We start from the raw sequence: 11654 nt of genomic DNA on the forward strand, positions 1-11654 counted from the left end.
AGCTCTTCCCTGCCGATGCAATTGTAGCACACTCCACCAGTTGCAAGGTCGTACTAGGCGGAAACTCAGCAGCAATTTGTCCATCTCCGGCGGCGAGAGCTCCTATCAAGATCCCACCACCTCCTCCGTTCCCTCCACCGCCTACTGCAACGACGCCCACGCCGACGTCCCAGCAAAATATTCGGCGAGCTACAGCAGCTCCTCGACTGGGTGTGGTACCTTCGAGTGATACTGCGAAGTCCACTGGTATGTCTGGAGATATTCGTGCCTAACTTACAGACTGACATTACCATTTTGATATCAATTTATGCAGTACCAGCAGAAGAAACTGCAGCTGACAGATTGGCACGTCGAAGCTTGGCACTTTCACAACTTACAAACCCAGGACCAACCCCCACAATTGGAGCCATAAGCCAGCACGAAGGCAATACCGGTGTTCGGGCCAGTGCACCCAGGTTCGAGTAATTTGGGTTCGTGTCAGCCACGTCCGATGTCTAACAACATTTTCCTGTTGTACAGTCCGATGACGACAACCAGACCAACTATCCAGCCTGCTGTCGAAGATGATGAAGAGGACGATGAAGAGTACGACGATGACGATGGCGACGACCAGCTAACACTCGCTCAAGGTACGGTCTGTTTCACGTGCGTTACTGTTGGTATTGATCCGCTTTTAACGTGTACCGTATTCAATGCACCATAGTTGTGAAGGAATGGAACGTTGAAAATGTTTGCCTGTGGCTGCATGAGGACGTTGGAGTACCTGAAGTCGTGGTAAGACAGCAGCAACATAATAAATATTGATGGTTCTACTTACTGATGGTAAATTGTTGCCACAGCTTCGTTTCCAGCAGAAACAGTGTAATGGTGAGATGTTACTTGAGTTAACGGAGAGTGATCTGATCAACGACTTCGGAGTCAAAGACCGAGTACAGCGTGAGCGTATCCTGAGTGCCATCGAGGCAATAAATACAAGCGCATTTTCCGATGAGGACGACGAAGAGGACGACGAAGATGAACTCGAGGAAAGTGAAGAGCACCATACATCACATATGAGGCACTCTACTGGAGGAGGTCAGTGAATCTATTGAACTAATCCACATTAATACTCACTTCTCAGCTCGTTACGACAGTTTATTCCCACCCACGGGACATTCTACAGCGCAGATCTCAGCCATCCCCCCAACGATTATTCGGAGGCCAATTACCATCGTCCAACGACATGGTACGAAGTCAATATATTATTCCTGTCCGACCTCGGATGCTTACCTTTATTTATTGTGCACGTTTCCTTAGCTTCGGCGGATAAGCAGTGCTCTGGAGAGTCCAAAACGTTAGCGAAAAACTAACATGGTGCACACCGGATAATTCCTGCATTTTAAGTGGATCAATTCAAATTATCAGCAATCTGTAGTTTCTCCTTACGCCATCATACCAGTAATCTCTAATTACTGGTGCCGTCACCGTGAATTTCGACGAGCGGAACTACTGAAGGTCGACCGTGAGCGCATTGAAACGGCAGCTGACAGGTTTTCAGATCTTCGATCAAATCTCTGCACTGGCCAAGACTTAGGTGATCTCCAAACATGATCGCGCTGCGGCAAGCACGTGAATGCAACAATCTCGTGATCACTGGAGGACGAATCTGTGAATGCGAATATGTTTCTCCCGCACTAGCCAAAAGCTGGATAAATTCCCGGAAATCGTCTGCATTTGCGGCTCTCTTCTCCACCTTCGGGGTCGCGTACAAGAGCACACGAGTCTTGTCATCCAATTCAGATTTTCTGTGCATACTGATAAATAATTCTGGCTCTGAAGTGACGGATTCGAAGTCAAATCCCCAACTTTTGATGAGGCCTTCGTACTGCTTCAGCACTTCTCGCTCTTTGAAATTCACCCGTAAGACAAGCGGAGGGCCGTGTTTTTGAATTTCCACCCGACGCAGAGATCCATCACGACCAAACATTTCCTCCTCCAACTGTTCCAATCGAATGCGTTCGTCTGCTGCATGTTGATCGATACAAAGTACCAACTTGCCTCGAGAAGTGTCTGCTTGAACGAGAATGAACTTTCGATCGACTTGGCGGACCACCTGTAACTTTGCGAGGGTGGATTTACTGACTTTGATCTCCCGCTCACCTTTCAGAACGTGAAAGTTGTCGATTCGAAGAGCCCCAGCCAAGTCTTCGACTGAAGATTTCTTGGAGCCAATCCAACGCTTCAACAAGCTGTTCGCTTGCCGTTCAACTGTACTCACAGCAAAATACTCTGACTTCCTCGTTGGACCAGCAAGCACGGCTGTATCGTTTGGTGATAGAGCATCACTTTGAGGATTGTCATCAATTTGTATTGAATTCTCTTGGTTACCAGAGTCCTTGCCGTGGTGCTTGCTTTTCTTGTGGTGTCCGTCCTGAAACAACTCCAACATCGAATCTATACAGTCGTATGCATCGGGTTTGCTGCTCAACCATGGCATAACATCTCCAAAATCCTATTTGAGCGAATAAGCATGATAGTAACTTATTCAAAAATCGAGAAATCGATTAGTCTCGCAACGTACCTCAACGTCGGTTAACACTTTTTGCTTCACCAACAATGGGCTCGGCTTGGTGGAGAAAAATATATCTTCCAGACAATGCTCTGTTTTATCGACTGCGATATCTTCTTGAGTTAGGTTGTCAACGGTGAGATCATTGGAATCAGAGCCAGATGATTCGGAGATCGAAGTATTCATTGCGCCAAAATCTGTCACAAAATCCACATTGCTGTTTCGATCAACCTCAACGATGCTGCTTTCACTTCAGTTCACCAATGTTAGACAAATTTTCAACAATCTAAGCGAGATGGTAGTGGATATTATACACTGACATACCTGGCATCGTTGACATGACCGCAAACGTGGCATCTGCTGGGACTTTCAGCCAGATAACATTCAGAATGGCTCTGCTCAACCAAAACGCCGTGCTCTTCAAATATGCTTGACCAGCTCAAAAGACTTTCACAGTCACTTCCCCGCGGTAGCTTCTCGTCGTCTTCGGTAACAAAGCCACAATCCACATTATCCACCTGGATGTAACTATCTCGTTGACTTGACAGGGTGCTCTCCTCGTGTATCCAGCTTTGTGAATCAGAGGTGAAATATCTGGGTTCGGTATTTCCATTCCAAGCAGGCACTGGCACCAATTGGCCAGCGCGTGGGTCTCCAATGCAAATTGATGTTGAAGGATCGGACTTGCAAGCCTGAGCAACATGAACATATGACAAAAAAATGCCAACGCGCAAAAAGTAACAATAACCTTACCTGACTTTGATTGAACTCGGCAACAGCCAAACCCTGTGCTTCCATTTCGTTAATTCATCGATTTCGCGAAGCATGTGTAAATTACCATAATTTCATACCTCGACGAATTCAAAGAGAAATTGATGAAGCTGTTCAGGATTCTTGAAAAACAGCTCGTTCTTCTTTCCAACTCGAGAAATGTCGTAGTGGTCGCTTGGTACAGCAATTTTCAAGACGAAAATGGGGATGGCTGAAGAAAAAAAGTCAGAGATAAGATGTTCATCAAATGTCCTTGCAGAAGTACAGTGTACCTGATGCGCTCTGGAGCGCTGCTTCCGTTATCACATGTGCGCATAGCCGATGACATTCTTCGACCCACTCATTCTCAAGGAACATAAACTGGTAGTAGCTTTTTGCTTGCTTGATCCCTTGTCCCAGTCCTCCGAATGATGCAGGGATGAGCGCAAGGTATCCTCGAACCAAGAATGAAAATGATTTCGACGAGAAGTCCACGTACTGCATACAACGATCAAAAGTGTGTTAGACAGTGTTCAGTATAGAATAATACAGCAACGACGTGCTTTTAAGTCTTTCCCAAGCAGTTGGCCAAAATGCCCCACGAATCTTTCGAGACAAGACTTGACTGCAGGAATCGTCACTGGTCGAACGTTTTCACCTAAAGAGTACGCAGTCAGAAGTGCATAAAGCTTTTATCACGAGTATCATCTCGTGTACCTTCGTAGCGAATGTCGAGTGACAGCGATGGCCATATCATCGACATACTCACACAAAAATTGTGGATATTCTGGATCACTCGAGATCGATACTTCCTGTTTCGAGATAGATCCTTACGTCTCACTGGGAGCTTCTTGAACAGGTTCGATACAAAAACCTTAGTTCCTGGTGTCTCGCGAAGCTCTTTTGAGCGAGCATTAAAGACAACTTTTCCTTCCTGCAAACAAGAGCGAGTGTAAAGCTAAAAAAAATTAGCGTCCAAATATTGAGTGGGTAAGGCTGACCTTGAAGACTTTGCGACAAGAAGTCCAGTGCTCATGAACGCGACTCTCAATCTCAACATCAGCAGCAAGCGTGATCAGTTCATAAAGAAAGGCGCCGCGAGAACCATATTTCTTGTTTGATTTCTTCTCAATGCGACTGCACTTCGACACTGGCACTCTCGATGAAGCTAGACACAAAATAAACGAGAGTTAGAATGAGAACTAGATAGCCTTCTTAACCTTGAGTCTCCGTACCATAGCATTCCCCGATACATTCATGCAGGTCATCCGGCTGAATTCCGTCTCCTAAAACACGATTAGTCGGACATGGATAATAAAATACCTCCAAAGCATTTTCGTACCGTCATCGATGACTGTAAAAGACGCATTTGCCACGTTCACAAAAAGCCTGATTGCCTTCGCATGAGCATCAATGCTGTTGTAGATCGCTACATACTCATACCTTATGTTAAAACCATGAAACAAAAACCTGAAATTCACTCACAACGACCTCACCTTGTTTCAGCGCCGTCTCGAGATCAGGTACAGCGTACGACGCAGACATGAGATCGCGCGTTCTCCCGTCCAGAGTGTTCAGCGCCATGCTGTTCATTCTACTCTTGCACTCAACAAGACAAATCGAAGAATGACAGCAGAGAGTGAAAAAATGCCTTTCTCACTTTTTCCTCATTAAAAATATTGTAGTTCTTAGCCGCCATTGTTTTATACTTCTTCGCTGTCGAGCATGATGCCAATAATACACTGGTCTTGATCGTCATCAAGCAGTTTACTGCGCAGTGGATTCTCTGGTTCATTTTTTCGGCGACGTTGCCATCTTGTTGGTGTTGTAGCTCTGATGGAACTGCTTCCGTTGCTGCACATGCTATTGCTGTTTCGAGTGAACGTTTGTCGCTGTTTTCTTCGACGATGTCGACCGCTTGAGGGAGTTTTCGGAATCGCTTGAAGCTGGCCAAGCAAGCGACACGAACATGGTCCAACAGTATCAATATCGGATGTACTTCGACTGAATGTCGATGTTAGGTGAGAAATCAGGCGAGATCGCTTGTTAAGCTTCACCGTCGACGTTGGAGATTGCAACTGGGAACTTTGCGGCGAACGAAGCGCATCGTCAGAGTCTCTGATAGACTCCTCCAAGATAGCAAGCGGTTGACAGAAGTTGATGTTGTCGTCGTCGAGAAAATATAAAGTTGTTTTGCTATCTTGAAAACCACACAGATGCTCGAAATGATGCAGAAATCCAGCGTCCATGAGCGCACGACCGAGACGAATTCCCTCGCTTCTGGACGCAATTACCCTCAGCTCCTTCATGCGATCAACCGCATACTCCCCAGTGAACATTTTGACCGAAGACTCAACATTACCAGCATCTTCAGGGACGAGACCCTGTGCAAGTGTGGCAAGTACTTCCTCTTGAATTTGTTCGAGCTCCACTACCAATTCCTGAGCTGTCGGACGTGTCTTCGGATCACTTCTCCAAGCGCTAATAATGAGTTCAAGTAGTCTCGGTGGCACAGCCTCGTTCATTATTTCATCCTCGTCAATCGGTGGACGGGATCCCCTTAACACACTTTCGAACACAAGCAAGTGGTTGTTACCTGTATCTGGGTATTTTTCGCGATGTGGGTAAAGAATATCCCAAAAGGTGATGGCCAACGAGTACACATCAGCAGCCTCCGCATAGGCAGCGAGACCAGTACGACTGCTGACCATCTCTGGCGCCATATACTCTACTGTTCCTTTCACTGTCATTTTGGGCTGTAGTTTTGCAGATCCAGCATTAGAAACTGGGATCTCACTTGGTAGTCTTCGTGAATCGCTGAAATTTGAGAGTTTCAAATTGTTATTTTGATCGAGAAGAAAGCTGGCGGGCTTTATGTCACGATGCAAAAATGGTGGCGAGAAGCTATGTACGTATTGCACAGCACGGGACATATCAAGCATGAAGGCAATATTTAACTGCATTCGCTGCAAGTCCCAACTGTCATGATCGTCTTCGTTCTTGTGACCAAACCAAATAGTAGGTTTCCGTTCGAGAGTATTTCCTCCCATGGCTAGCGCGTCTTCAAGAGAAAATCGGCAGAGTTCCGAGACAAGACAAACTGTGGGAGGGCATACACACAATCCGAAGAACTCGACAACGTTGGGATGGCTCAAGGCTGCACACAGTGCTGCTTCATGTGAAAATTCACCTACAACTTCTTCAGTGAAATGTTGAGGCGTGTACACTTTCACAGCCACCGCTTTCTTTGAGCGTAGTAAACCACTGAACATGGCTGCTTGACTGCCAGAACTTATTTTTCTCTTGAGTTCCAAATGTGCGAAATCGATTAAAAAATCTCGATGTGCTTCGATGAGAACATGAATTCCACGAGACGAGATGTCCTCATTCACAGTCGATACATTCTGCAAGCGTGATCGTGGTTGCGAGTGATAGGCCGCGTTTTGAAACGAGCAGACTCGTTTCCCCATTCCTCGCCAGTATTCTGTATCGGCACGTAGTATTTTCCATATCATTAGAGGACACATGGCGCTCCAGACGAGAATAATATATGCTGTAACGGGATACCATATCGAGTCCGGATTAAACTGCTGAAAGACGCTGTAGAAGACAAGAATCACGTGATACGTGATGATGAACCAGCCGTGCTTGCATAGTACACAAGGATCGGCTCGACCTGCCGGAGGACGAATCATACACATGTATACTACAAAAATTAGTATCAGTGGTCGTGTGGCGAGCTTGATGAAGAAAAGTAAAATTACTCGCGATGGCGCGAATACGGAGAAGAGCGCAACCATTGGCAGCGTATACGACGACAACAGCAACGTTTTGATGACGCAGCACCGAAGTGCAGGGAGCGAGACGCTCTTTTGACACATGAACACGAGGACGATTGTAAACACAAACATGCGTCCACAGTAAAAGAACTCTCGATCCAATTGCGGGAACTCGACCGTATACAGATCAATCTTGAGTGCCACACTGAAAAATACGACGTAGATGCCTGTCACACCCGCGAGAATCCAAAGCAGAGGCTCAAAAGCTGGAAGAATAACTTTCCGAGAAGCGTGAGGGTCCCCTTTGAAGGCCTCTCGGCGATTCACTCTGAGGTAAACAATCAGTAAGAGACTCAGCAGACACATGAGCGCGTAGCCGATCAGAAGTAAAATCTCGACCCACAGCAAGTGTTCCATGATCACAACTAGGGCGTTTGCTAAACTATTCTAGACTGTGCTGGGGGGTTACCCCCCTCCAGTCTCAATTTACTGTTGAAAGTCAAATGGAAGGATTCAAAAATGAACCGTGGTGCCAAGTGCAGAGGAGAAAGACAGCCCGAATTGCAGCGAAGGTTGCAAGTCCAGTAATCTGGGCGTTGGCAGCTCTTCTCCAACCGAATTTGGGCCCAGATCGCTTAAAGCCTTTTGTCAGTTGGTCAGTCATGTAGTTAAGTAGACGCGTAAGCGGTTCAAGTATTTGTTTGCTTGACAGGCGCGTTGTCTGGCGACAGGCTTAGCGGTTATAACGTGGAGTCAAGTCGATACCTCAAACGCTGCGCTGCAATGCAACCAGAATGTTCATTGAGCTTAAGGCAATTTCGGTTTCTCAAACCAAAGGAGGATGCCAATGGATGAGATTGAGCTTACAAGTCGCTGGAAGCGTCCGGTATTGCTGTTTCCAAGTACTGGATCGTGAGGTTTCATCGTTTCGTCGCGGAAAAAGGAAAATGAATTTTATGCCTATCGTTACTGCGACCAAGAACGTAATAAGTTTGGGCGTGTGAACAAGGAAGTCGTAGCAAATGGAGAAGTCGTGATAAAGATTTTTTCATCTTAAAAAATCGTCAGGGTGTTACCGGTTTACTGAAAAACAGTATGTAGCCATCTGGATTTAGAAATGCCTTACCACCTTTTAGAAAAGCAAATTGAAAATGACCGAAAAGCGACCCCGCGACGATGTTGGTGGTGATGACCGTCGCCAGCAGCGTCCGCGCCCTCACAGAGCACGGGAATTCTCCTCGCCCCGTTCTTTAAGCTATCTACGTTTTGCCGTGCCACGCGCCCACGAATTGTCGCAACAGGGGCGAGTGTCGTTGTCAAAGGTTTCACCAGTAAATTGTCATTAATAGATCTCGATCATGAGCTCTAATGTGTCGTGTGTAGCCCCGCGAGATCGCGTACTTTAGTAAATACGTCGATGACGATGTACGCTTCGATCGGTCCAACCTGGTGCGTTGACGCGTTTTGTTTAACCTCTTTTTCGCTCATTGGATTCTCATTACATTGGAGATCAGTTGGTGTACAAGCAGGCAGAGGTGAGGCAATGACAAAAAAGGCTTGTAACTTCAAATAAATTCTTGATGAAGTTTATTGAGTGGTGCAGGTTGGATCGAATTTGCTCGATGGATTCGAGGAATACACGGCTAAGGACGAATCTAACCCGACGGCATCACCGGCACCTATCGCTCCGTTATTGGCAGCATTGGAGCACTTCCAAGCAGACAATAAAGATCGAGAGAGGGCACACTTCGTCACCTATCGGAACAACCTCAACAAAATCATGGGCGTGCGTTACTGTCAATTCTTGTAATTACTGTTTCAGTTCTCAGTTTTTTTGTGGTTGCAGACACCGTACAACAGCAAGAATGGTTGGACTTTTGAAGTTGAAAAGCGTTCCGGTTGCGTATATTTGGATGTGCGGAGGACGCAGAAAGACATCGACAGCAACCGCAATCCACACGAGAATCAACGGCGTGGAGCTTTTGCTGGCCGTCGCTTTGAGATCTACTCCACCCATCCAAAAGCGGATGACGAACAGCGAAAAGTGAACGAGGACGAGGAGTATTGCAGCGTATCCGCCATGACGCTGGGTGACAAGCGATTAGTTGTTGCAGCAGAGATCGATTGCTACGAGGATAAGAGCGGCCAACGGGAGTACATTGAGCTCAAGACTTTTCGCCTCCTCCAGCGTGAGAACGACCAGTTCGTCTTTGAACGCTTCAAGCTATTGACGTTCTGGATCCAGTCCTTCTTGGTGGGCACGCCGAAGATCGTCTGTGCGTTTCGCAGTGACGATTTCGAAGTGCGGAAGCTGCAGAGCTTCCGTGTCACCGAGATCCCGAACTTCTGTCGAAAGCATTGGGTACGTTGTCGCGTTATGCTAGCGGAGACGCTGGGTCTCTGCAACTTGTCGATGTTGTAGAGCTCGCTGAGCTGATGCCCGGAGCTAACGCCTCGTTTACCTTTGCATTGTGCGTCCTAGACTCCCGTCGTTTGTTTGAATTTCACGAAGGCGCTACTGGACTGGATCTATGAGCATGCTGACGAGGGTCGAGTGCATCGTGTCACGTATATCCCGCAGCAGCACGTGGTCGAGATGGATCTGTCGGCGCAGGATTCATTCCTACCAACCCAAAACTGACCGATTGGATCGTGTGCATGGTACCTACGCTGGCTGGTGCTCAAGTTATCATTGCACAGACACTTCGAAGGTCAAATTTGGGGAAACTTCGCCATGTAGAAGCGTCAAAAGCTGTTGGATCGTGAAGCGAAATGTTTGGCGCGTAGGTGAGCCATCCCATCTGTGTCGTCCATCACGATGTCGCTTTTTGTGGAATTTCAGATTCATTATCACAGGTAGCTGCGACTATACTAATAACTTTAACTGATGAATCTCGAAATATTACATATACAGGTTTGACTAAATTGCTGTTCGATTGTCTTCAAACTTTAGTACCGCAGTGGACACTCTGACACATGCACAGCACTAACACCTCAGCGCCATGGCGCCAGGCTTGTCGTGCTTTGCGCTTTGTGGCTCGGTTGTAGTCTCCATAGAGCTTTGGATAATCCAGCCGGTTGCCATGCGGGAGCTTTGCCCTCGTCCTATCGCCTACGAAAGCTCGCGAGTCTGGTCTTTCGTTGTGACCATTCTCCCTTTTGCTCTTTTCGGCATAGGACACTACTCAGCTACAGCTTCAGCTTCTGATAGCGATGCAGGCGTGGAAATTCGCGGGCGTTGTGGCGCTCTTGGCTCTGAGCCAGCAGGTTGCGGCGAAGGGAAGTAAGGAGGACAAGGAGCGTCCGGGTATCTGCGAGGAGACCGAGGACTGCACGGCCGATGGATACCAGTGCGTGGCGCTGCAGACCACGCGTGCCGGCACCGACACGGTCAAGCAGTGCCTTCCTAAGGAACAGGACACGGACGTGTGCTCGGGCCAGTACCCGGGTCTGTGCCCAACCTTCTCGTCCTGGACGAGTCCGTACAACCAGATCAGCAGTGTCTGCACGTACAAGCCCGCCGAGAAGTGTGTGAGCGGCACCACCAACAGCAGCTCGGGATCGAGCGAGGGAGTCATCTGTGTGTCGGGTGCTAAGGACTCGAACGGTGAGGCCATCGACGCTATCTACGGTTGCGTTGACTTCGACACTAGCGCTCTTGAAGTGCTTTTCGGTGAGGAAGACGCCACTGACCTGGCCGACGATCTGTCCACGGCGTCGGCTCTGATCTCCAACTGCCTCAGCACGAACGCGACGAGCAACTCGACGCTGCTGTGTTCCGGTCAGGGAACGTGCGTCCCGGACACTATCGGCTCGCTCAACTACACGTGCCGTTGCAACGTCGGCTACAGTGGCGACTTCTGTGACAATATTGACTCGAACAAGTGCCAGTTGCCGGGCCAGTGCGCCACGGGTGTGTGCAACCTTGAGACTCAGGAGTGCGAGTGTGCGGCCGGCACCACGGGCGACCAGTGCTCGGAGTGCGACGCTACGTCGGACAAGGCTTGCAACGGCAAGGGCACGTGCTCCAACTCGGTGTGTGAGTGTGAGGACGGCTGGGAGGGTCTCCAGTGCACCAAGGAGAGTGCCAAGAAGAAATCGTCCAAGTCGGCATCAAGCAAGGCCTCCTCGTCGGACACCACGACCGGCAGCTCTAGCGGAGCCGTGTCGGCTCGCCCTCTGAGCTACGTCGCCATGGGCGTGGCCTCCATCCTCGCTGCTGCTTTCTTCAACTAGTCGGATCTACCAAGATATGTAGAAGTAATACACGAGTCTTGTGTGTATTTCGCGACCGCAATCTATTGAACATGAAAATTCTCTTTCACTAGCAACACCATTTGCCCGTCGCTATGGTTTTACGTGAGGTGACGGCCTTACCGCTCCAGAACTAATTGTGCGATCCAGGACATGACAAACTGTTGAAGAATTCCGGCATAAACAGTGGGAAACGGTCTCTAATCGCATTGCTGTCACGGCCGTTGCCACTTGTCGATACTTGATTCATGTCCTGAGTCTGCTCCAAAGCTGCTGCCGTAATCTCACGAAAAGCTCGTCAGGAACGTGGCATTTCCATCTTC

At 48.2% G+C, this 11654-nt stretch overlaps 5 protein-coding genes across 5 annotated transcripts; 3 read left to right on the forward strand and 2 right to left on the reverse strand.

The window, feature by feature from the left end:
* Window positions 1-370: 370 nt before the first annotated feature.
* On the forward strand, window positions 371-1338 carry PPTG_04190 (hypothetical protein; the record flags this gene model as incomplete). Its single annotated transcript, XM_008898051.1, has 5 exons — window positions 371-629; window positions 704-774; window positions 840-1074; window positions 1134-1225; window positions 1297-1338. The coding sequence occupies exons 1-5, from the start codon at window positions 491-493 to the stop codon at window positions 1336-1338; spliced, it is 579 nt and encodes a 192-aa protein (XP_008896299.1). The 5' UTR covers window positions 371-490.
* Window positions 1339-1444: 106 nt separating this feature from the next.
* On the reverse strand, window positions 1445-4882 carry PPTG_04191 (hypothetical protein; the record flags this gene model as incomplete). Its single annotated transcript, XM_008898052.1, has 12 exons — window positions 1445-2491; window positions 2561-2798; window positions 2873-3240; window positions 3302-3334; window positions 3400-3530; window positions 3592-3796; window positions 3901-3956; window positions 4016-4232; window positions 4300-4466; window positions 4534-4584; window positions 4641-4727; window positions 4795-4882. The coding sequence occupies 12 exons, from the start codon at window positions 4880-4882 to the stop codon at window positions 1445-1447; spliced, it is 2688 nt and encodes an 895-aa protein (XP_008896300.1).
* A 119-nt stretch (window positions 4883-5001) lies between these two features.
* Window positions 5002-7494, reverse strand: PPTG_04192 (TKL protein kinase; the record flags this gene model as incomplete). Its single annotated transcript, XM_008898053.1, has 1 exon — window positions 5002-7494. One exon carries the CDS (start codon window positions 7492-7494, stop codon window positions 5002-5004), a length of 2493 nt encoding a protein of 830 aa, XP_008896301.1.
* Window positions 7495-8223: 729 nt separating this feature from the next.
* PPTG_04193 (hypothetical protein) lies at window positions 8224-9992 on the forward strand. The gene is made up of 6 exons (XM_008898054.1): window positions 8224-8399; window positions 8461-8526; window positions 8592-8612; window positions 8681-8863; window positions 8924-9439; window positions 9560-9992. Exons 1-6 carry the CDS (start codon window positions 8229-8231, stop codon window positions 9716-9718), a joined length of 1116 nt encoding a protein of 371 aa, XP_008896302.1. The 5' UTR covers window positions 8224-8228; the 3' UTR covers window positions 9719-9992.
* Window positions 9993-10015: 23 nt separating this feature from the next.
* PPTG_04194 (hypothetical protein) lies at window positions 10016-11412 on the forward strand. Its single transcript, XM_008898055.1, has one exon. It carries the CDS (start codon window positions 10291-10293, stop codon window positions 11311-11313), a length of 1023 nt encoding a protein of 340 aa, XP_008896303.1. The 5' UTR covers window positions 10016-10290; the 3' UTR covers window positions 11314-11412.
* The last annotated feature ends 242 nt before the right edge of the window (window positions 11413-11654 follow it).

Source organism: Phytophthora parasitica (assembly GCF_000247585.1).
Source record: "Phytophthora parasitica INRA-310 unplaced genomic scaffold supercont2.6, whole genome shotgun sequence".
Taxonomy (NCBI): Eukaryota; Oomycota; class Peronosporomycetes; order Peronosporales; family Peronosporaceae; genus Phytophthora; species Phytophthora nicotianae.